Genomic DNA, 23339 nt, shown 5'->3' with positions numbered 1-23339 from the left:
CCATCCTGCGTTGCAAAATGATCATGACTCGAAACCCGAATTTCCACGACACCGTTCTTCGCTTCGCTCCCTCTCGCCTCGCCTTATGATCGACATTAACTCCTTCGAATCGCAAGATTACATCTGTACAGTACCCTCGTGTTCGCAAGGGAAAAAAAGAAGAACAAGAAGAAACTTCGTCGGTCAAGCCGGGTGAGTTCATTCTAGAGCTACCGGCGGGTTACGTCTCCGTTTCGAAAGTCTTTCCTGCCAGTGGATCATTTGCAGTCTGGGAACGATCTCGTCTTACTACTACAGCCTATTTGCCCGACGACGTTAATCTTCCTCTTCTTCCTGTTCCCCTCGTTCAATTTCCTCCGAACGACAGAAAACCCCCACAAGGACTCAGAAAGAACTCTCTCTTCCCCCTTCGACTGCTCGCTAGACTATCGTCGACATGGCTGCGTTCGTCCCGCTCGATTCGCCGCCAGTACTATCACAAGGAGAAGAAGGAGGAGGAGGAGGCAACGAAGAACCCAATTTCTTGTCCGCTGCCGATGAACTCGCCTTACTCCCTGCCGACCTCATCACTCCTCTACCTGCCTACTCGCTCTACCGTGAGCAAGAAGCAGCTCGACACCATCTTCCGCATCCCAGCAGAACTCGCTTGAACTCGAACGAATCTTTCTCCCAACCTTCGCATGCTTTTCTTCCCTCGTCCTCCTCTTCCTGGCCCTCCTTCGCCTCGTCGTCCTCCTCCTCCTCGTTGATCCACGACTTCCCTTTCTCGCCATACTCCTACGATCCATCCTGCATCTCAGGTAATTCGGGGCTCTCGACTTGCACGACTCGGGGATCGCAATCAAGCTCGTTCTCGAATCCTTCATTCGTCTCCTCCCCCGGATTGCAACTCAACTTCCACCCGAGCGTGCCTTCGTCTTCCTACGACTTCGCAAATCCGACCTATCCTCTCACGCCTCCGATCGATAGGGGAGAACCTTCCTTCACATTCGGAGAAACTTCTTCGTCGACTCTCCCGCCAGACTTCCAGTCTCTTCCCTATTCGTCGAGTTCTTCAACGGAGAAATACAGGTTTTCCTCGGCGGTCGCTCCACCTTTTGATTCCTCCACGCCGACTTCCTCCTTCACCCTTCCTCTCGATTCAGTCTCGACCTCGTCAAACTCGTCTCTCGCCGCGATCGTATCCTCCGGTCTCGCTCGTCGTCGATCACGCGCCTCGCCGCTTCCGAGCCCTTCCTTATCGTCGTCTTCGATCCCCTCTTCCGCTCGACCACAATTTTCGCTCAAAGGTCGAACCTCGCAAGGCGGATCCAGGTCACGATACGCCCGCGACGAAGTGACTGTCACCTGCGTTCTATGTCAAGCCGAAATCGCTACTCTACAATTGCGGTCGCAAGGAGAAGCCCTCGACGTCGACTTTGTTGCCGAATTCGTTTGCTTCACCTGCAGACCTGACCTCGTCGGAACGAATATGATCGGGATGGAAGGTCAAGACTCCGATGTCGGTTATTACTCCAGCTTGTCCGCTTTGCTCGATCGAGAAGAGGGTTTAGCAGGGGATCGGAAGAGGAGGAGGGTCGGGTCAAGAACGAATCCTCGAAAATCGGCGAGTCGAAAAGACGCGAACGACAACTCCTTGATTTGTAAGTAGACTTCGTCCTAGCCTTGTCGCGTGGGACTCGAGCTGACGGTGCACATCCCCTTTGTCAGGCGATGTCGATCGAAGATGTATTGCTTCAGGTTCAATACGACCAGTCAACCCTCGAGAAAAGCTCAACTTTACGGTCGAGGTCATCTGTTCGCACTGTTCAGCTACCTACCGACGTTGTTCCGATGACGGCGGTGGAGGTGGGAGATTAGGGTGAGTCGCATGTCGTTGGAATCTCATTCCGTTTCTCATCGATGATTCGCTAACTAACAGCTTGTCTCGCGAGGTAGAGTCGGCAAATGGCGATGCAAGGGTGAGATCTCGAGCGTACAATCTTTGGACTCTGACGGGGGTTCCTAACTCCGCTCCTTCGCTTCTATCGCAGAACTTTTCGAAGAGGGAAGACGAAACTGCTCGTTCTCGCACGCTCGGATGGGTGCTATCCAAGACCTCATCTAGTGAGTTCCTCCAAGCCAGTGCTACACTCTTTAGGAAGACGATTGACGAATCGCCTTTCGACAGTGACACTCATACGCTCTCTGAGATTGAGGAAGACCTCGCGAGACTGGAGTCGACATGCTTCGAATTCTTCCGCAACGCAGTCCTCGCTGCTCTCGCCGTCCCGGATGTCCTAGAAGGGGAGAATCCAATTGCTACGACGTACGAACAGATCGAGAAGATGGCCTTTGACGCATGGACGCACTTTGAGACTTTTTTCAAACCGGTATGTTTTTTCTGTCGACAACTCGTGACGAGTATAGGTGCCTATGTGACAGTCATGACCCTATTCACAGTGCGCTAACGAAACGAGAAGACGCTTCATCGGTTTGAGATGGGCAAATCCGACCACGAGGAAGAAAGGTCGCAAGAACGCGACGTCTCCTTCACTCTTTGGAGATGACTCGATCGGCATAGGCTCTCGCCCTGGTATGCGACTGACAGGGTTCGCTATCATGGAAGTTGACGTACGTTCCTGCCCAATTCTTTCCCGAGCTCGACCCTGCTCACCGTTCTCGTTCATTCACTTCGCAGCTCGAACACGGCCTCTTGTTCACGCCTTTGACAATGCCGATAGGATCTGTCGGAGAAACCTACGATGCCTCAACGACCCTTCTTCAACACCTCTCTCATCACTTCTCGTCCGATCTCGAAAACCTCAACCTCGTTCGAACCTCCGAGAATCTGCCCCTAATCCCTCCTATCGAAGAAGCCTGGACGGCAGTACTCTTCTCGAAAGACACCCGTGGCACTAACCACCTCGAAACGAGACGAGGTTATCTACCCGTGGACAAATGTAAAAGCTGCTCTCTCGTTCTGCAGAGTTCAAGGCTGACGAGTTTGTGCATTTGGCCCAGACTGCTCGGTTCACGGAACTACATCATACGAACAGATTCGAGAACGTATGGGAGAATTCGTTCCGACTTGCCGTAAGCTTGCTCGCCTCGATCAAAGTCAGAAAGAGAACTGACTCAGTTTGGTTTGAACAGTCCAAGGCGGATGGCGACTCTTTGTTCGGCCTTATCGCGGTGTTGATGATGACTGGGGTCAAATGGTCACCGGTCGACGTCGAAGAAGGAGCTTCTCTTCGTCAGACAAGAGCTCAAGGTCGAGGATGCGAGAAATAGTCGGCGAAGACTCGGATGCAGATTACGAAGAAGGTCCGGGTACCAGACGTTCGAAGCGGTCACGGATATGACTCGATCTTGTCGAGAACGAAAGCTGTTGTATCAGTCAGTCGAGTGTGTCGAACTGCGAATGCGAAACTTTTTGGAGTCGAAGTCCAAAATTTCTTTCGCATCGTGCTTTTCGCGTTTCGACTATTGAGAGCTCTCACTCAGACTCTCCTACTGTCGCCTCTCTCGCCTTGGAAGCAATCGCTGAAATTCAGTAATCGCGCCTCACCTCGATTATCTCATCTCTTTTTGGCTCTCCCTCCAAAACACGCCCTCCAATCGGACCCAACTCGCCCGCAACACATTATCAGTACTGACCGGAACAGCTATATCGCGCGACCGATCTTCCCTCGCTTGCTCCTCCTTCTACAAGGTCCTCTTCCGAATCCGACTCTTCTCTCAACTCTTTCGGACATCCAGCAACGCTCTAGATGGGGTTCGGTCCAACCCATACCTTCTTGAGGGGACTAGCTGGATTCGCATTCGAGTCGTTCTGGTATACCTGCGAAGTTCTCTCGTTCGACGGCAATGAACCGGAACAAGTTGTCCCCACTGAAGGGACGCCTGTGATTGTCGTAGCGAATCATTGGAACTCTGCTGCCGACGTGAGCTCTTCCTCTTTCTCTCTACAGGCCGGTCTCACCCCTCTCTGAACTTCCCTTTCTTCTCTTCCTCCCCCACACAGGTCGCAGTCCTCTCAATCTATTTCCCTCACTACCGCAAACTGCACTATTGGGCGAAATCTACTCTGTTCGCTCCTGGATTACCGAAGAAGATCTTACTCGACGCGGGAAACTTGCCCGTTGATAGGAAAACCAAGGTTAGCAGCTCTCTCTTTTGCGCCGAGCGGGTCTCGCTTTACTGACATCGAATCAACGAGGACACAGGATAATCAAAAGCTATTCGCTGCAACGTTCGATGCGTTCAAACATGGTGAAGCAGTAGCAGTGTTCGGTGAAGGAGGAAGGTGAGTTTCTTTCCCTCGCTCAGATTCGATTTCTTCTCACCCGCTCCCGTTCGAGTTCGACAGTGAAACGGTACCACACCTATCACCTCTGAAAGACGGAGCCTCATGGGCTGCTCTCGAGTATGGCAAGAATATCAGGGATCCTCGAACGAGAAGCGTGCTCTCCGACGGAAGCTTCACGAATAAAGAACCGCAGGACGTTGTCATCTGCATCGCCGGTATCGGTTACAGCGATAAGACGAAATACAGAAGCAGCGCTGTTATGGAGTGAGTACGATCCCCCTAGCCGTTTCTCTTCGAGCGTTTTCTCAACGTCGATATTGATACTTCCCTCGGCATTGGATATAGATTCGGATCGAAGATCTCGGTCGAGCCCTATATGGAAGAATTCTTCGTCGACCCCAAGTCAGCTGTTAAGAAACTCACGGCGAAGATAACGGAAGAACTGATCAAAGTAACGGTCAATGCACCAGATTGGTCAGTCTTCTCCTTGTGATCGGAACGACTCTGGGAGCTGATAGATCGTTATCTCGCACTACAGGGAATCACGAAACGCGGCCACAATGGCGAGAAAGATCTTGTGGCCGGATGATCGCAATCTTCCTCTCGTTCATCTCCGACAGATTGATCAAAGGTGCGTCGATTTCAGACGTTTACACCAATCTCGACTGACCTCGAAACCGATTGTGATCCTCGACTAGCTTGATCGATCTCTTTGCCGCACCTTCACCGTCTCCAGCTCTGCGGCGACTGAAACGACTCCTCAACGCTTACCGCGATACGCTACAAGCGAGCTCTTTATCCCACCTCTCGCTATCGTCTCTACCACTCCCCGCGACTCTCGACCCTTCTGTCCCTCAACCACTTCCGACTCGAGCTCGAGTTTTCACTTCAATTTGTCTCTCGACATTGGCCTGTCTCCTTCGTCTTCCTTTCTTCCTCCTCCCCCTCATCGTTCACCTACCGATCTATCTCTTCACTCGCTACGCTTCATCTGGCGCACTCGAGGAAGACCAAGCGCAGAAAAAGGTCGCCGTCGGCCTCGTACTCGCTCTCGGTTCTTACGCGGCGTTCTTTGGAGTTGCGTGCGCTCTCCTCTGGGTCTCGCTACCGTACGGAGGAGCTATACTCGTCTCATTGGCTGGAACGATTTGCTTTGTCGCATATCACAACCGATTGGTCGACGAAAATGTGAGTTCCGTCTCTTTCTCTCGCTCAATCTGCCTGCTGACGACTTTGCGGACGTAGTATCGACAATTCCAACGACTCCTAGCGCTGTGGAGGGTCCTCGTCGGTCTGTGGTCGCCCGTGGCTCACGAAGAAGCTTCTCACCTCTTACACTCGGTGCATCCTTCTCTCTCAAGCCCATTCCTATCCGACCAGACGAACACCGATCTCGAGGACGAGACCGACCTCGGCAACATGTCGGCGTCCTTCACGAGTGCGAATGGGAGCGAAGGAGGGAACGGAGGGAGACGAAGTAGAAACGCTCCTCCGAGTCCAGCTCTCTTCTCCGAAGCAGATCGATTACTGGGCGGGTTCGACTTTGGACATCGTGAAACTTTCGATGGAGGCGAATTACCGGGACCGAGAGGACCTCGACGGAGGAGGACCCGAGCTCGAGATATCAGGAGACTTTTAGCTCTGAGGAGCGAGACGGTCGCAGCTTTACGTGAAGCCTTGTTTGGACCCGAGGAGGAAGATGAGAATGGACAGGTGTTTGAGAGACTGCCAGATTCGGAGGGTGGAGAAGGGAGCCGGTCACCGTCGATAGTTGCTTCAAGACAGGCGAGACAAGTTGGAGAACAGATCAAGGAATGGGGTTGGGCAAACGACCACGGTTCTGGAGGAGTGAAACTAGCGTAGTCTTTCAGGATATCAGTCTGTTGCGAAGAGCTTGGAAAGACTTTCTTTTCTCTCTCGGTTTCCGCCTCTCTTCGTCCCGCCAACGTGAATTCACTGGTCTTCCACGATGTGCGCTCGAACATCTCTCGACGCCGGCTTCTTCCGGTCTGACTTGGAGCGAATCGTTTTTGGCTTTGCGAGTGGCTGAACCTCGACTTGAATTATTTCCCTTTTCGTACTGTCTGTTCTAATTCTTGCGATATCTCATAGAAGTAGGAATCTCTTGGAGCTCATTGCGATCCTTCGGAAGACTACCACGAAGAGATAGCGGAACGCGAAAGGAGGGAACGAAGGCGGACGTCCCGAGTCACCCTGAGCGAAATCTAGGAAAGACGGGTCGGGGTCGACGACTCGGTAGCGACCGAGGGATCGAGGTCCGCGTGTCTCTTAGACTCTCAGGAGTCAAACCGACGTCAATTGTTAGTGAGGTTGACCGTGGTGATTGTTGCAAGTTACTTTGCCCGCGCTTGAATGTCTCCGGCTTGCCAGACTCGTCTAATTCTCTTCGACTGTTTCAATCTCGGAGATGTCGAAGAGATCTTCAAGTCTCTAACATTTGCTACTTTGCGCGAACGACGCTTCCCGGTTTGGTGGCTTGAAGATCCCAACTCTACCGTCCTCGTGCTGCCGTGCTTCTTCGACTTTACATCTTCCGTCTGTACTCTACCTTCGTCCTCTTCAAGTACTATTTCTCTACGCCGACGCTCGAGGCGCAGGGACCGAAGCATGTTAAGCTCGGAACGTTTCGCAATCTGTCCAAACTCTCTCGTGCCGCACCAATGGCATGATGTAGCCCTACTCGAGCTCTTCAGTTCACGGATGAGTAGTAGTATGATTAGTCAGTACTCGAACTCTCTGACCCCGGACGCGGAGCTCGCGGCATAAGATCCTGGCTGACAACTCCTTTCGAAACTTTACGTTTCGAGCAGATTTCGTCGCAAGCAAAACTGTCGATTCCGTTCAATGTCGACCACCACCGAATGATTCAGTCTCTACAGATCTACCGAGTATCGACACGCTGGTATCACTCATCAAGAGAGTCGTGGAGAAATCACAATGTCACGTCGCGACTCTTCTCGCTTCCGCCGTCTATCTCGAACGTCTTCGACATCATCTACCGACGACGGTCTTCGGATGTCCAACGACTTGGTCTAAGTTCGCGGTAGCTGCGATCATACTTGCTGCGAAATACCTCAATGGTGAGTAGAACGATTCCTCCTTTTCAGGCTGAAATGTCCAAGCTTCATTGACACACACACCTGCTGACCTCACCTTTTAGATTCGTCACCGATGAACAAACACTGGGCAAAGTATTCGAAGTTCTCGCTCGCCGAAATCAACTTGATGGAACTTCAACTCCTCGCGATTTTCAGGTTCGACCTGCGATTCGACGAACGTGAACTCCTCTCGGTTCTTCAGCCACTACTACAGGCACGAAGAGTTCGAAGTCGCTCGTCAGTCCTGCCCGACACGACCTACCGAGCTCTCGACCCTGCGAGCGGAGTGAAGTTGCACCCAGAGGAGGACCTCGAGAGACTCACCAACCAGGACCGACACTGCTCACCAGAAGCTACTTCCGCGCTTACTACCGAGGAGACTAGAGGAGCAGGCAAGCAATTCAGTAGGCCTTATCCACCTCGAACGACGAGAATCCTTCCAAGATCTCCCCTTCTCACTCCTCCGCCTCTGGTGGCTCCGGCTCGACCCCCCCTAAGTCCCCACTATCTATCTCCCCATCACTCTCGTCTCGACTCGCCAATGTCCCTCTCGGTGTCCCCCGCTCCTCCGCTCTTCCTCGACGGATTCACAACTCTTTACTCTTCTCGTCGATCGTCGTATTCGTCCTCGTCAACTTACTCTTCGACGTTCTCTCCGTGTTTTATACCTCGAACACCCTGCACACCAGCCTTCCCCGACTCGACTGCTCTTCCGAATCATCATTCGCCTGACTCTCCGAGGCAATCGATCCCTCCTTCGAAATGCTGAAAAGCCGCCGAGCACGGTCGAAGGTACAGGTTACTCGAGCGGTGTATGTGCGTCGAGGGGAGAGGAGGTGGTAGACTGTCTCTTTCGATGGGGTCGAGCTGGGGGAGGGAGGAGATGCATCGATTCTTGGTTTTTCTATTTCTTCTCTTTTACCTTTTCTTTGTCGTTGTAGTTTACGTTGTCTCGCAGTTATCCTCATCCTCGGTATGTAGCTATTCTTGTCCATTCTCGAGTGTCCACCTCTCTTGTAGCTTGATCCTGGGAAGTAATCTGTACAGAATCGATTCCACCATTTCATCCTCAGGACCGAAAACTCGCTGTCCCGTCCTATAGACACTTACTCTCGCTCCCTTCAGGGTCGACATCCATTCAACCCTTAGTCCACTCCGCCTTCTCCGCTTTCAAATTCCCCTGAGTTTGTTTCTCCGAATCCCCCGTGACCATCCCAACGGCGCTCTCCAATTTCCCTTCCAATCGTTCTGCACTCGGGATTGGTAGCTTCCCGTTGGCGAGGGAGGACTTCATTTCACCTTTCTCGGCTTTCAGGTTGCCTTGAGTCTGTTGCTCTTGGTTGCCGGTCAACATACCGTAAGCTCTGGTTACGATGTAGGCGAAGAGCGACACGGTGAGGGTGGAGGATAAGTGAAATGGGATAGGAAGAGGTAAGTTGAGAACGAGAGCGAGAGCAAGGGGGGAGTGTGGGAGTGAGAGAGAGACAGTGAGAGAAAGAGAAAAGGAGCAATGAGAGGGAATTTCGGAAGAAAGAGTCAGCTCAATTCCGTGCGAGTGCGACTCTCATCCTGAAGTCAATGAGGCCGTAATGTGTAGATCGAACTTACGATTGTACCTTTCCCACAGTCCTATCTGCAGCCGCTTCTCCCTTCGCCCTCGCTTTCGCCTCCTCAATCTCCTTTTGTGCTTGTTCTACGAGCTCGTCTCCTTCTTCTTTCCATGTCGGATCACTCGATACAGATCCTACGGCCTGTGTGCGAACCGAAGGCGAGTTTGATGAGCTGCCGTCGGAGTGTGGGGGGAGAGGGAAAGGGAGAGGAGGGGAACGGACCTGGTAGACCTGACCTTGAATCGATTTGAGCGTAGAGGAGATCTGTGTGGGTTGCTCAGTAGAGTCGGACATAGTTTCGAGTCGGGGTGGTGGAAGGGAAGAGGAGAGAGAGGGGGAGATGAGTTTGATGACGATCTCTTCCTATTCAACAACCGCTCTGCACTCGATTCGATAGCTCGAAGAACAGGAAGATTGCTGGACGTGGCCTCGAAGGAATAACGTACATCTGGTTGTCTATCCGCGTGAGTCTTCATCGTCCGCACTCTCTCATCTCAATCTACAATCTACTCTTCAACTCGCGTATCGACCGCAACAAGGACATACTCTGACCATCCCAGGGCTAGATCGCTACCATCCAGACGTGCTCCCTCGCTGAAAGAGCGGGAAAAGTTGACTGTTTCGCTCTCGTTTTCGTCTACAGATCCTCAATCTCGGCATGGCTTCAAGACTGAAGGCCCTCCTCTCCCGTTCCTCCTCATCAACACCTCCAGATCCAGCAGAAGTCGTCCGAAAGACCCTCGTTCGACGCAACAAGCTCATTTCGCGCCTCTTCGCTTTCGCACCTCATCTACGGACGCTCCTCTTCGTCGCTGGAGTTCTCTATACCCTCGCTTTACCTTTACCAGAATTGGGGAGGAGACATTATATCAGTGAGAATGCATTACAGCCTGCACAGGTACGGAAACGCTTACCCTCCTCGCGCGATGAGATCCGAACAACTCGAAAAAGCTAATCGAGGGTGGTGTTCGCTTGAGAAATAGGTGAATACGTATTGGAGTTGGGCGGATGTACATATCGCAGATTTGTTCGATAACGATGTCAAGAAATGGAGTAGACCTGAAGTATCGGTTGAGCAGTGAGTTGAGCTCCCTCTTTTAACTTGTATTTTCTTCCTCGAGATGACTCATCACGCGCACGTCTGCGGCTTTCGTAGACGGACAAAGTTCCTGCAGTCGGCGTTTGAAAAGCTGGGATATGCCTCGGCCCGTCAGCGTTACTCTTTCGAGCTATCTTCGAATTCGGTCAGTCTCACTTCTGTCAGAGCTTTCGTTCCTCGTCTCCTTTTACTCACTCCCCTCCTCCTCGCTTCCGCCCTCAATCTAGTCAGTCGAAGGGATCAACACCTATGCGATCCGAGCAGCTCCAAAGACCGATGGCTCAGAAGCCTTGGTCCTGAGCGCGAGTTGGCTCAGTCGAGCTCTCGATGAAGAGGGAAGACGACGAGTCAATACTCGAGGAATTTCGACTGTTTTGGCTCTCGCGAACTATATGAAGAGTCAGTGACCCTTTCTCCGAACTGATGCCGCGCAATGCTGACGAAGTTCCTTTCTCGAGTGTTTGAAGAGTATTCAATGTGGTCGAAAGACGTGATTTTCTTGATTTCGGATGGACATGTCGAAGGTGCTCAAGCTTGGCTTGACTCTTATCATGGTTACTCGCAGTCGAGTCAGTTTCCCTTTCGACGTCACTACTGCGGCTTCTACGGGACTGACCAAAACTCGCTCGTTGTTTCAGATTTGAAGGCAGAGAGGCTGAGCCTCACGACTGGACCGATTTGGGCAGCCCTCAATCTAGATTATCCTCATCATTCGTTCTCCGAGGTCGGGATTCACTATGGTATGATGAATCCGTCTCACTCGACCAGAGACGAGGAGAATTGAACGGAACTAATTTCCATTGTTTTCGATACTCCTCGTCTCCAGAGGGCGCGAATGGACAATTACCAAACCTGGATTTCATTAATTCAGCATCTCGAATCTTGCGACACGTCGGGATCCAAACCGTTCTCCGTACTTCTTCTCCGTCTTTCTCGTTCAATCTCCCTTCGATCCTCGCTTCGTCACCTCAAGTCACTCGATATCTTTTCGCAGCGAAGAATCTCTTCAGTCAGTTGCTCATTGGCGCAGATGGACGGATACGAGGTCCTGAGGGTTGTTATGGGAAGTATCGGATCGATGCGATTACTTGGTTTGCGATTCCTGCTGAAGGCCCTCACGGGTTCCATTCCATTGGACAGTGAGTCGTTTCTTCAGCTCTGAACTCGAGTACGTCGCTGACTCTCTCGGTTCGAGCAGAGCCGTCGAATCGACTTTCCGATCCCTCCACAACCTCCTCGAAAGGTTTCACCAGTCCTTCTTCCTCTACATCATGACTTCTATCGATTCTTTCATCGCCGTCGGCAACTACTTGGCCGCTCCGATCCTCATCGGCGCAGCCCTCACAATTCAAGGTTTAATCAGTTGGTCCTCCTCGAGTCGTAAAACGAAACGTTCTCGACCCACTCTCAAAATCCTCTCAACTCTCATCATCTCTCTCCTCACAGCTTCCTCCGAACTTCATCTCCTCCTTCAGATCGACCCAGTCTACGACGAATCAACCTCTGTTCAACATTGGCTCGAATTCTATTTCTCCTCGATCGTCCTAATCGTCCACCTCTCGATTCCCTTAATCCTCTCGACCCTCCTCCCATCTCGTAACGAATCCATCTTCCTTTCCGAATCACTCCAATCGATCTATTACCTCCTCTCCGGACTCCTGATCTCAATCACCGCTACTCTCAATTTCGGATTCTCCCTCCTCCTCTCCTTCTACCTCTCCCTCCCTCTCTTCGTTCCCCTCCTTTCGAAGCGATACACGTATCGTTCAGTCACGAGGGGGAGGGTACAACAGATCGTGGTGGCGAGTTTGACCCCGACGGGAATTTGGGGAGTTTGGAGAGTTTTCGAGAGAGAACACGCGGAGGAATGGATGAGAAGACTAGTGGGGGATTGGAAAATTGGGGGTGGGTGGAGTTTACCGGTGGTGTTGGTGGCAGGGACGGCGTTACAGTTAGTGTTGGCTACGGCCGTCGTGCTTTGAGAAATGAAAATTGTGAAGTTGCAGCGAAGAAATTAACGAGAGAGTATGGGTTTTTTTTCTGTCGAGACGCAAAACCCACAGAAGAGTCGTCTCAGCAGTCGATGAGTTCGCGAGCTTGCTTTGAATTGATTGCAGGCTTCCGTGCGAAATTCGAACCGCGAGATTTCGAAACTTCAGCTTCATCTCCTTTCGTTTCTCCCACCACGTTCAGCCAATGGCCACGCCCTACCTCACGACAGATCAACGATCAACTTACGATTCACTCGTCTCTTTCGGGTTCTCTCCGGCTCAAGCAACTCATGCTGCAATTGTTCGTTCCCATCTCTCCTTTCGTCCTCTCTCCTTCTCACACAGCGTAGACACGGGCTGACGAGGTGGGATGAGGCTGAACAGAGGTACGGAGCAAACTCTGAAGGAGCTGCGAATTGGTTAATGGATAACTCGGGGTTCGATTTCGATACACCCTTACCCACTACCTCCTCTCTCTCTGCGACTACGACAACAGGGACAGGGATAGAAGAAGTGAATGATTATCGACCATCGACCCCAATCACGGAATTACGATTATTCGATGGAGAAGTAGTCGATGATGAATTACCTCCCTTAGTCTCGACATTGGAAGGGGAGAAACAGGGACAGGGACAGGGAGAAGGATTATCACCACCGGATTATGAATCAGTTTATGGACCGAGACACTACACAGAGGAGAAGTTTATCGAAGGTTTACCGGAAATTAAAACTGGTGCATTTCCTTCTTCCTCTCGCCCTCCTCTCTCCTCTCGAGTAGTGCTGATACAGTTTGTGAACGGAGGATAGTTACACCGTCCTCGACTGCTGTCGTTCCCTTCAATCAAAGACCAAAGACGTGCGATATAGATCTTACGAAAGAAGATTCCTCCTCCGATTCAGATTTCCAAAAAGCGATTCAACAATCAACCTCGACCGCGACGGGAACTGGGATGGGGGTGGGAGTCAGTAAGGAGGACGAAGAGATTAATAAAGCTTTAATGCTCTCTATGGCCTCTCTAACTTCTTCTCAACAAGAAGGAGGAGGGGAACCGGAATTCTTTGATTCTTTGGAAGAACGAATCAAACCGGAGGAAAGGATTCGGGACTCTCTTGAAGTGTTCGTCCTTTTTCTCTCACTCATCTCTCTCAGTCGAATAGGAAGCTGACGAGATGCAAGATTTCGAGGAGTAACAGACCGGTAGTTTTGAGGAGTTTATCACCTCTAATGAATTCCTTGAGTGGATATCTAACGTGTCTTTATGCGAGTGAAACTTGGAGGAATACGATACTGGGGTGGAGAAGACCTGATGAATTACTCGTTGATATTTCGGGAGGAACTGGAGAGGAGAAGGAGAGTTTGGAAGGGGTTTGGAAAGGAGAAGTGAGCGAGGAGATCAGGATGAAAGCTACGACGGGGACGGATGAAGGGGAGGCGAGGGTTAATCGTATGTCCTCTCTTCTTCTCTATAGTCAGTGGAAGGTCACTCGCAGGAGAACGAGACAACAATTGATTGACTCGTTTCTCTCTCGTGATGCTCGATAGGTATCTCGTCCCTTCAACGTCTCTTCACCTTGATGAAACATTCCCATCGTTCCTTCCTCCACATCGAAGAGATCGTCGTCGCTTTCAACCTTCGTGAATCTGAGTTCCACAAGAATTCAGGAATGGATCGAATCAAAGGTACCCCCTCCCTTCTCCCTTCTCTCTTCTCCCATCTCTCCCTTCACTCCTACCTCGTTCTCATGCACTGACAAATCAAAACCGACCGACCGGCTTGTAGAACTACACAACCTCCTCATCTCCGATCTTCTCTCCCTCGCCCCTACCCCCGAACTAAAATCCACAATCTCCACATCCTTCACCACTCACGCTCGTCGACTCATTCCCTCCTCCATCTCGCATATCTCCGCTCCTCTCCCACCTCTCCCTCTTCCACTCGACTCTTCAAACTCGAACTCGAACTCGAACTCGGAGGAGGAGAGGGTTTCTACGAATTTGATTGAATTGGAAGTTAATTCGATTGATCCCCAACAGAATTTCTACGAAAGATTAGATAATCTCCTTTTCGACGACTCCGGAGCGGGGCCAGGAGAAGAGGAGGAGGGAGAGGGGGAATGGAGATTGTTGATGAATCCTTTACCGAAGACTTTGGGGATTGAGTTGAAGAGAATGGTTGAATTTACGAGTTTGGATTCTTTCGGTTCAACCTCAAACTCCAACCATGCTTCTTCAACCTCAACCTCAACGACAAACGTAACTACGACAGGAACTTCAACAGGAGTTGGTTCGATGATGATGGGACCGAGAAAGTTATTCGAATTATCGAAAGAGATCTATTTAGATAGATACCACCAATCCCGACGACTCGACATCTTTCAAACCCGTCAATCACTCAAGACCTATACTCGAGAGCTCAACGAGATGAGGGAGAAGAGAGGGAAATTGGGAATGATGCGGCCAGGACCAGATGGGAAGGAGAAGGAAACGGTAGAGGAAGTTAAAGGGTGTTTGGAATTCCTCGAGAAGAGCTTAAAGGATGGTGAAGGACAGGGGGAGATGGGAGAGGGTCGGATGGATGAGGGAGAGGAAGAGAAGAGAAAGGAGAGACAGGGAAGGTTGAGGGATAGTTATCGAGCGATTTTAGCGAGAATCGAACCAAAACTCGTTGGTTCGTCCAAATTCCTCTCAATTCTAACTCGATTCGACTGCTCGGAGTTGGGATTTACAACTGAATTCATCATAGAATATGACTCCCAACTCGTTTCGCTCGAATCATCCATCTCTTCCCTCTATTCCTCCCCTACCTGGCGTACTCTCGGTCCTTATAAACTCGTCTCGTTCCTCTTCCGAAACGGTTTAAACGGTCGTGGTTCCCTCTGGTCAATTTCCCGATCTCTTTCCCCCCAGAACGAGAACGGGAGGGATGAATGGTATAGAATCAGTCATGATTTATCACCTCCTGAACGAGTCGATTTGGAGGAAATGTTGAAGGATAGAACGGGGTTGATGATGGATGCTGGTATTGCGTGGGCGATATATCAGAGGGACGGAGTGGAAGAAGTTGAGAGGGACGCACCGGAGGATCTAAAGGTAAGCTTCTCTTGCTTCCCTTCGAGCTCCTTTCTGTTCTCGAGCGAACTGATCTGTTCCGATCAAACCGATGGATAGAGAGCGGTCGAACTCGATAACTACTCTTTCGCTCAAACTCTACCTCGTACCCCTGAAATGATGGACCGAATCAAAGGATGGAACTTTTCTCCTCAACTACTCGAAGCGCTCTCTCAGGACCAGGATGAAGCGATTCCAATTTCGATCGATTCGATTGATTCAGTAGGCGGAGAGGAGGAGGAGGCGACCGTTACTGATATCGCACTCTCCCCTCCACCACCTCTACCAGCGTCGAACGAAAAGGAGGAGGAGGTTGGGGGGACTCCAATGTCGATGGATGGACTGACTCCTGTACCGATCGCAGTAGACGACGACGAAGAACTAGAGCCTTTGATTCCGCCTACGACAGGGAACGACAAGCAGGGAGAAGGGGATACGGAAATGACAGGAGTTAGTTCGAGTGATGAAGAAGAACGAGAAATCGCTCTCCGTCTCCGTGGAGGAGCTACTCTTTCTTCCTCAACCGAATCCGAAGAAGAAGATGAAGACGATGGGGAGGAGGAAGACGAGGAGGATGAAGACGATTACCCGGAGGAAGATGAAGTTGAACTAGGACTCTTACAACCGATGCCAACGAATAGGGAAGAATGGAATATCGATTTCGCCGTCGGCAAGATCGGGGGAACTCCGATTTGGTTGGATCCTAGATCTCCTCTTACTCGGGAAGACGTGTTGTGTGAGGGTTGCGGGGAGGTAATGAGTTTATTATTACAAGTGCGTTCTTGTCTCCCATCTCTTCTCCTCTCGCGCGAGAGGGAACTGATAAGAGATCGAGGGAGATTACAGGTTAATTCACCAGATGATACTAAACCTCATGCGGCGGCAAGATCTCTCTACGTTTACGCTTGTCGAGAGGGGAAATGTCAACGTGGAGGATCAGGAGAAGGGGGGTTGAAGGTTTGGAGAACTCAGATGAGGAGTCCTAATGAGTTTTATCCTCATACTGAAAAGAACAAGAGGAAGCGACGAGAGTTGGGTGAGTTACATTCTCTCTTGTCGCCTGGGTTGATTGATGCGAAGACGAGAAGCTGACTTTGCTCTGAGGGAGAGAAAAGAAGCGAACCTTGATCAGGATACTGCACTCGGCAGAGTTTCTCCGACGACGACAACAACAACGACAGCAAGTACGAGAAGAAGAGTGAAATCATGGCCTGAATGGGATATCGTTGCTGAACCTGAACCTTACGAGGAATCTTATTTACCCGGTACGCTGTCAAAACTCTTAACGTCTCTCACAAGCTCTTCGCGCGAGAGAGAACGATCACTGATCCAAGGGCTTTCGAGCGTACATGTAGATCCTTCGGCGCCGAATCTGGAGGAAGCAGAAGGAGGTGGAGAAGATGTAGATGCGCCGGATTCGGTTTCGGGAGTTGATAAAGAGTTTTTAATCTTTCAAGAACGGTTCGTCCTTCTTCCCCTCTCTCTGTCCTCTCTCTGTGAGCTCGGAACTGACTTGTTGATTGTGTGTTCATAGAATTGAACGAGAACCACGACAAGTTCTCCGGTTAGTCCCTCCTCCTCCTCCCGTTCATTCCACTTCGCGCGCTCAAACTGATCGAACTTGATCGATTGGTTTTGATTCTAGGTTCTATCGTCTACCGGATATCGAAACCCCCTCACCTTTATGGACTTCGAAAAAGAAGATTGACCCTTCTTCAGTTCCTCCTTGTGAATTATGTAGAGGTCCAAGAGAAGTCGAATTCCAAGTAACCTCTCTCCTCCTTCCTTTCTCTTCCTTCTCGTGGAGCGTCACTGACTGACTCTTCCTGTTTTGCCGCGGTGTCGTAGATTCTTTCGATGCTTCTCTCGCACCTGAACGATGATTCGGTCGAATTCGATTCGTTATTAGTCTATACTTGTCTCGGTAACTGCGAGATCCCCCCTCGACTAGCGGAAGCACCAGGAGAGGATGGGGAGAAGAAGACTACTGGATGGGCGAAGGAAATGGTTTATCGTCAAGAGTTTACGAGTTCGGGAGTAAGGTTCGGGATGAACTGAATAAGAACGAGATCGACTAGTTTTTTGGTATGTATGGTTCGCCTCGGTCGGGAGCTGATGGTTGTAGATGTATATAATCGCAGATAGCAATCGGATTCTGAGTCTCTCTATCTCAGCGAGCGAGACGATCAGAGAGAGAGAGAAAGAGAAAGAGGGGAGACAGCGAATTGTTGCAAGACGAAAACGAAGAGAGAGAATTAAGAGTACTGCAGAAGTATGTGAAGGGTATTCGAGACAGCAAACTGAGGACCTAGATAGAAAAGAGAGACAGGGTAATCGGAAGAAAAACGAAAAACTCAAATCATAGAAACGAAATCTGGAGGAGAGAGAGAGAGATCAAGCTTCGTTCCCGTGAAGCGACGAAGAACCGGAGTTCAAGCTCTCAGTTCCTCCTCCGTTACCAGCCGTCTCGAACGTTTCCATACTATCTTTTGTCGAGACTGAACGGTAAGATTGAGATGTGACTTGTCGATGAAGCTGAGAGGGAGAAGAAGCTGAAGATTCGGAGGGAACGGAAACTGGGGAAGGAGTCAAAGAAGGAGGAGGAGGTTGTTTGATTGGGGTGGAATCGATGAATGGATCGGATTCGTCGTTGGTAGCGACAGTAGGTTGTTTAGAAGGAGAGGAAGAGGAAGTGAAGAGTGCAGCGGAAGGGGTAACGAGAGAGGAAGGATCGTTCGTCGTAGAGTTCTTTAGGGGAGTTTGAGGTACGATCGACTCCAGCTCGTTGCCTTCGTGAGAGGGCAAGGTGATTGTCGCTTCGGTGTTCTGGCGTTCGTGCTGCAGAGACGGGATTTCTTCCTTTTCGAATTCGCCGGGGGGAGCTTGAATCTGAGGAGTCGACTCGCTTTCCGTGAGTTGGGCGACGGGTTCAGAGTCTGATAGAGGAGCCGGAGAAGGGGAAGGTAAGGGAGAGGGTAGGTCTTCGAGACTCGAGGGAACTTTGACCGAGAGATGATTCGCTTCCTGAGCTGGGATATCGCCTAGCGTCTCGGAAGAGTTGATTCGTTCCTCCTCCTCCTTGACGAGACGGTCCGAGTCGACGAGATCTGCCGAAAGGGGAGGATTCGCGCTCTCGACGGATTCAGCTTGAGGGTTCGATGAGGGTTCTTCAAGGGCGGAAGAGTTCTCTTCTTGAGCTAGGGTCTCCTCGACGACGACAGAAGGAATGGCGATCGGCTTCTCGACGGGCTCATCCTTATCGAGATTTGTGGGTGGCCCGATCTCGGTATCGCGTTCCTCCTCGTGAATCTCCTCGATGACCTCCGGCGTAGATTGAGGTTCTAGTTCGGGAGCGCTCAGCTGCCTATCGACCGTCCCTTCTTCCTGGACATCCTCGACCTCAGGAAGTGGAATAATTGACGAAGCGGCGGATCCCGTTTGAGGTGGTAGCGGACTCGGAGAATCCCTCGATGTCGGACTCGCCGGTGTTGGCGAACTCGCTTTCCTGATTCTCGAACCCGTCGTCGTCTGAGTTGGAGTTACTGAAGCTTCACGGTTCGCTGCGGCTTCTAACTCGGCGACTCGTTTCTTGACGCTCGAGACTGGGGTCGGAGCTTGACGTTCTTTCTCCTTCTTCGTCATTGGTGAAGCTTCGGATTCGTCTCGTGGAGGTTGAGTTCGTCGGAGAGAGGTCTCACGTTTGAGTAGATCGGCTTGGGCTTTCTCCTTGGCCTTGTCCTTGTCAAGAGTGGTAGAGCTCTTCTTCCGACTGAGGAAAGATCGTGTACGAGCGAGGAACTTTTTCGAGCTCGATGATCCTTGGGACGTGCCGGAGGGAGTTGGAGAGGAAGGAACGGTGGGCGAGCTAGACTTGGACGAGGGATCCAACGAAGGAGATGTAGGGGCAGCCAGAGTAGGAGGAGAAGTTGGAGCGGGAGGGGTTGCAGAGGGTTCCCGTTCTTGTGGAAGCAAAGGAGTCGATTCAGGTTCAACGGGAGTGGGAGTCGACTCGAAGACAGGTTGTCCGACGTTGCTCAGTCCGAGTCCCATATGAGAAGCTACCGAGCAAAGTAGTACTCTTCGTCAGCTTGGGATGAGAGGCGTTCAGTCGAGGAAAGACTCACTGTCTTCCGGAATACTTGGCTCTTGAATCTCTACTTGATCTTGAGCACTTTCTCCCTCTCCCTCAATCGACGGAGCCATTACTTCAGGTTCTCCCTCTGGCGGCGACAACGTGAACATCGGAGACGTCGCAGAATCGGGAGGTCCGTTCGAAATCTCAGGAGTCTTGAGCTGTTCCTCTTCCTCCGAAGTCACTGGCGCAAGGTGATCGGGCTGAGTTGCAATCGCTGAACTGAGGACGAAAGAAGGGGCTTCACTCGAAGGAGTTCGAATTGCCGCTGCTCGAGAGATAGTCGGAGAATCGGCGAGAGGCTAAACACAAAGTAGAAACTGTCAGGTCCAACGACAAGACGCAAGAATGATGAGACAGGCTTACGATATTATCAGTAGGAGGAGGTGAAGATTCGATAGCGGCGCTGAGGATAGGTTGACCTTGAAGAAGAACTTCTCTCAATGGTGTTTCTGGAGGAGAGAGGATTTGTTGTGTCGATTCGGGTACGAGAGGTACTGCTGATACCTTGACTTCCTGCTCTTCCTCTTTCTTGGGAGCATCTCGGTCGATTCCCTTATCCGTCGTTGAAGGTTGTTGCTCGAGCTCGGGTAAAGGTTTCTCGACCTCAAGAGGAGAAGTTTGACTACGACGTTTCGCCTCCTCGACCTCCAACGAATACTTTTCCGGAATTGCCGGGACGGGTTCCAACAGTTCCGCTTCGAATTTCGGTGGAGAAGCGAGTTGACGGTCTCCTTCTTCTGGCGATTTCGGCGAAGATATCGAAGTTTTCGATTTTCGTCTCGGGAGCGTTCGTGAGAGTGTTCGAGTGATGACGTTTCCTTCGTTCGAGGGGGATGTCGAAGGAGAGGTAGAGGTAGCGGAAGCGGGATCGGCACTCGCTCGACGAGGAAGGAGGGGAACGGGAGGAGGCAAATTCGGGACAAACATGCTTCGTCTCGACTTCTTCGTTCTCGGCAAAGCATTCGTCGTTGTTGGAGGAGAAGTCTGATCGGAGGGCGAGATCTCACGAGTTGCGGCGACTCCAAAGATCGAACTGGCTCGTTTCGTCCATTTTCGAGGATTTAAACTTGAGGTTTCGTCGGAACGACCTTTCTTCGATGAATTGCGGGAGAGGTTCCTTTGTAAAGGTGGCGCAGCGAGTAGAGTACTCGGTGGGTTCGACAGAGGGAGAAGTTTGTCGGTGAGAAGGAGGTAAAGGCGATCAGTCGAAGATGAGGAAACGAGAGGCATTGAAGCGGATAGAGTCGAATGAAGTGGTGCAATCACGATCGATGGCCAAGCTGAAACGGGTGAGGAAGTCGTCGTCGATTCGACGAGGGTGTCGAGCCAGAAATCGGCAAATTCTTCCTCGACGTCGGTGATGAGTTCAACTTTGAGGATCTTGGTCTTCTCCCGTTTCGGTGGTCGTTTCACTGGGCTTGCCACGCTTGAAGTGCTCGAATCGAATCGACCAAACTCGTCAGAGACGTTCAACTCTGTCGACCCGTTCAAGAACCCAGTTTGAGCGAAATCGTTCCAGGAGGGAGTGACGATCCGTTTCTGATCCCGAGTTGTCGGCGGTAAGAGGTGAGAGACTGATTTGTTTGGGAAGTTGCTGTAAGTGGGAGAGATGCCGTTGGCTTGAGAAGATTCTTCGGAAAGGGAGGAAAGGGGTCCACTCGTCACTCGTCGACGGGGAGAGACAGCTCGATCGTCGCTAGTCGTTGTTGGCGTTGATGACTCGCTGAGACCGAGTAAATCGAGAACTCGAACGACTTCCTCGTCCAGAACATCCCTCGCGCCTCCTCGGTCGCTTCCTTTCTCCCTCACGACTTTCCAGTCGGCGAGGGCGTCTCCTTCTTCCCCTTGTTCGACTTCCCCTTCGAGGGCGTCAAGGAGAATATCGACCGGTCTCCTTCTCGCAAACTGCGACGTCGTTCCTTCTCCTCCAACAAGTCGACCAGTCTCCTGATCGTTCACTTTCCCATCCTCCTCTCCAACCCTCTTCCATCCTTCCCCTCTACTCTCCAGTTCGACTTTCAAAACCCTCACGTTCCTCGCCCCGATCCCGCCATCCCCACTTCCCGTCTTCGCTCTCTCGACGTATTTCGGGTAATCGACAACGAGTTCCTGAAGTCGAGGAGGTAAATCTTTTTGTTCCCACAAGTAAGCTTTGACGAGTCCTTCGACGACTTCTCCACTTTCTTTCCATCGAGAATATAGTTGCTCCCATCCTTCCTCTTGGTCGTTTTTGTGGTCGTGGCGGAAGAGGTAGTAACCGATTGTTCGACACAGTTTTCGACAAGTCATGGCGTTCACTTCGGAGTAGGATGAGACGGCTTGAATCAGTTTCAGTGTCGAGATTAAGAGAGATCGAGAAGTAGTCGGTAGAAGAGGGAGGAGGAATCGAGTGAAGGAGTCACGAGGGTGAGAGGCGGCTGAAGTCGACTTGAGAAATGTGCGATAGAAATCGAAAGTCGAGGTCGAGGACAGAGCGAAGGATGAAGAAGGGGAGAAGTGTCGAAGACCCTGGGTAGACATTGAGCAGAGTGAGTGAATGAACTGAGAGGGAAGGAGGGAGTTTGTGGCTCACCCATTTGAGAACTGCGACGACATCATGTATCTCGGCATACCTCAATTCCTCCTTGAACCGATGCAATTTGACCGTCTTGCTAGCTCTCGTCCCTCTAGTCGCCGTCGCCGGAATCTTCAAATCGAATTCCGAATTGTAATCGTCGAAGAACAAGCAAAGTTGACGAATTCGAGGTAAAGATTCCGGTAGTCGAAAAGGTCGAAAGATCCCTAAGGTCGTGAGGCCTCGACTTCGAATCACTTCTCCACATTCTTCCATGAGGGTAGTCATTTGTTCGATTTCGAGTCGAGTTTGTTCCAGTTTAATCATTTCTTTCTTGACTTTCACAGGATCTTCGAGATTGCGCCTGAGTCTTCCTCCTCCTCCTGCTGCTTCAGGTTCGAGAGTCTTGTTCGAGAGAATCCTTGGGCTGTTGCCGACTCCTTCATTAGCAATTTCGAGCCAAGGAGTCGTGTCGACGCTTCTAGAATCTTCGTTTGTGTCTTCGGCTGTTGTCCTTCCGAGCGGGATCGCGAGAGACTCATCTCGTAGAAGAGAAGATGAGGGGAGAGATAGGGGTAGGTAAGATGAGGTCGATTGCGAGGCAGGCGGAGGAGTAGAATGTCGACGGTGAGTTTTCGAATCTTTTGATTTTGAGAATCGCGAAAGGAATTGCATCTTGTGGACGTCTGTCATACGGGTTGAGAGGAGCGAGTCAGTCGAACTGTCTACGGCAGGATAAGCAGTTGGCGGGAATGACGGCAAGAAGAAAGGGAGGAGATTCGGAATCGAAGGGGTTGGGGTGCACGGTTCTCCAGATTCAATCACGCGGCTCTTCGAAGCTCCTACAGCCATGTCGTTCTTCTGTGTTGCGCCACAAACAGCGTGTCCCCTCCCTGTGTGCACTTTCCTGGAATTTAACCCCACCTCTGCTCCAAGAAGGAGGAAGGAGTCTTCTTCTCCTCTCACGCATACTTCCGTGACCCATCCAGCCGAGTTCTGATCACTGTAGATAGGCTAGCAGACATCGAACTCACCCAAGAGAGATAGTGAAAGGCGATTTCTCGATCACTGAACCAACGTTCCAACTCGATCCGACTGACTTCCCGCTACCGTATTGTAGACGCTGTTACCTATCTGTAGGTTTGTGATTTACTGACTGGTGTACTGGCGAGCTGTAGGTCGTTAACGGCGTGGTCGAGGTGGGTCAAAGGGAAGAAAGGAGAGCTCAGGGGTTTGGAGCTTCTCTCGCTCTGAAAATTACACGCTCACTCGTAGCAGATAAAGCTACGACTCATGAGCAGTAGCACAGCACAGCTCGTTCAGGAAAAAAGCTTGTCTACCGACTCGATTTTTGTCAGAAACCAAAATCTTCATCATCATCGACGCTCTCTCCTTCTCTTTTTCCCTTCACTTTCACCTTACTAAGCTCTC

At 51.1% G+C, this 23339-nt stretch overlaps 7 protein-coding genes across 7 annotated transcripts; 5 read left to right on the top strand and 2 right to left on the bottom strand.

Moving 5' to 3' along the window:
* Positions 1 to 436: 436 nt before the first annotated feature.
* On the top strand, positions 437 to 3344 carry JCM6883_000081 (uncharacterized protein; the record flags this gene model as incomplete). The annotated part of the gene is made up of 9 exons (XM_076634021.1): positions 437 to 1643; positions 1711 to 1861; positions 1939 to 1961; positions 2034 to 2106; positions 2171 to 2372; positions 2443 to 2613; positions 2681 to 2942; positions 3004 to 3075; positions 3136 to 3344. The coding sequence occupies 9 exons, from the start codon at positions 437 to 439 to the stop codon at positions 3342 to 3344; spliced, it is 2370 nt and encodes a 789-aa protein (XP_076486022.1).
* A 408-nt stretch (positions 3345 to 3752) lies between these two features.
* Positions 3753 to 6154, top strand: JCM6883_000080 (uncharacterized protein; the record flags this gene model as incomplete). Its single annotated transcript, XM_076634020.1, has 8 exons — positions 3753 to 3926; positions 4007 to 4141; positions 4209 to 4288; positions 4352 to 4555; positions 4637 to 4765; positions 4830 to 4922; positions 4990 to 5479; positions 5537 to 6154. The coding sequence occupies 8 exons, from the start codon at positions 3753 to 3755 to the stop codon at positions 6152 to 6154; spliced, it is 1923 nt and encodes a 640-aa protein (XP_076486021.1).
* A 765-nt stretch (positions 6155 to 6919) lies between these two features.
* JCM6883_000079 (cyclin family protein) lies at positions 6920 to 8179 on the top strand (the record flags this gene model as incomplete). The annotated part of the gene is made up of 3 exons (XM_076634019.1): positions 6920 to 7031; positions 7123 to 7392; positions 7473 to 8179. The coding sequence occupies 3 exons, from the start codon at positions 6920 to 6922 to the stop codon at positions 8177 to 8179; spliced, it is 1089 nt and encodes a 362-aa protein (XP_076486020.1).
* Positions 8180 to 8548: 369 nt separating this feature from the next.
* JCM6883_000078 (uncharacterized protein) lies at positions 8549 to 9314 on the bottom strand (the record flags this gene model as incomplete). Its single annotated transcript, XM_076634018.1, has 3 exons — positions 8549 to 8774; positions 9019 to 9161; positions 9243 to 9314. 3 exons carry the CDS (start codon positions 9312 to 9314, stop codon positions 8549 to 8551), a joined length of 441 nt encoding a protein of 146 aa, XP_076486019.1.
* A 364-nt stretch (positions 9315 to 9678) lies between these two features.
* Positions 9679 to 12101, top strand: GAA1 (GPI-anchor transamidase subunit GAA1; the record flags this gene model as incomplete). The annotated part of the gene is made up of 8 exons (XM_076634017.1): positions 9679 to 9918; positions 10004 to 10098; positions 10177 to 10264; positions 10347 to 10518; positions 10587 to 10688; positions 10758 to 10859; positions 10946 to 11258; positions 11318 to 12101. The coding sequence occupies 8 exons, from the start codon at positions 9679 to 9681 to the stop codon at positions 12099 to 12101; spliced, it is 1896 nt and encodes a 631-aa protein (XP_076486018.1).
* Positions 12102 to 12315: 214 nt separating this feature from the next.
* Positions 12316 to 17277, top strand: JCM6883_000076 (uncharacterized protein; the record flags this gene model as incomplete). Its single annotated transcript, XM_076634016.1, has 13 exons — positions 12316 to 12411; positions 12495 to 12843; positions 12918 to 13227; positions 13305 to 13555; positions 13654 to 13791; positions 13892 to 15201; positions 15280 to 15993; positions 16066 to 16255; positions 16335 to 16484; positions 16575 to 16680; positions 16754 to 16783; positions 16865 to 16985; positions 17068 to 17277. The coding sequence occupies 13 exons, from the start codon at positions 12316 to 12318 to the stop codon at positions 17275 to 17277; spliced, it is 3975 nt and encodes a 1324-aa protein (XP_076486017.1).
* A 336-nt stretch (positions 17278 to 17613) lies between these two features.
* JCM6883_000075 (uncharacterized protein) lies at positions 17614 to 22583 on the bottom strand (the record flags this gene model as incomplete). Its single annotated transcript, XM_076634015.1, has 4 exons — positions 17614 to 19277; positions 19344 to 19653; positions 19718 to 21862; positions 21927 to 22583. The coding sequence occupies 4 exons, from the start codon at positions 22581 to 22583 to the stop codon at positions 17614 to 17616; spliced, it is 4776 nt and encodes a 1591-aa protein (XP_076486016.1).
* Between the last annotated feature and the right edge of the window lie 756 nt (positions 22584 to 23339).

The sequence above is a fragment of the Sporobolomyces salmoneus genome (genome assembly GCF_050403485.1).
Source record: "Sporobolomyces salmoneus JCM6883 DNA, S_salmoneus_JCM6883_v1_ctg49, whole genome shotgun sequence".
NCBI classification, from domain to species: domain Eukaryota; kingdom Fungi; phylum Basidiomycota; class Microbotryomycetes; order Sporidiobolales; family Sporidiobolaceae; genus Sporobolomyces; species Sporobolomyces salmoneus.
The sequence above is the reverse complement of the archived record's forward strand: the minus strand, read 5'-3'. Positions and strand labels throughout refer to the sequence as shown.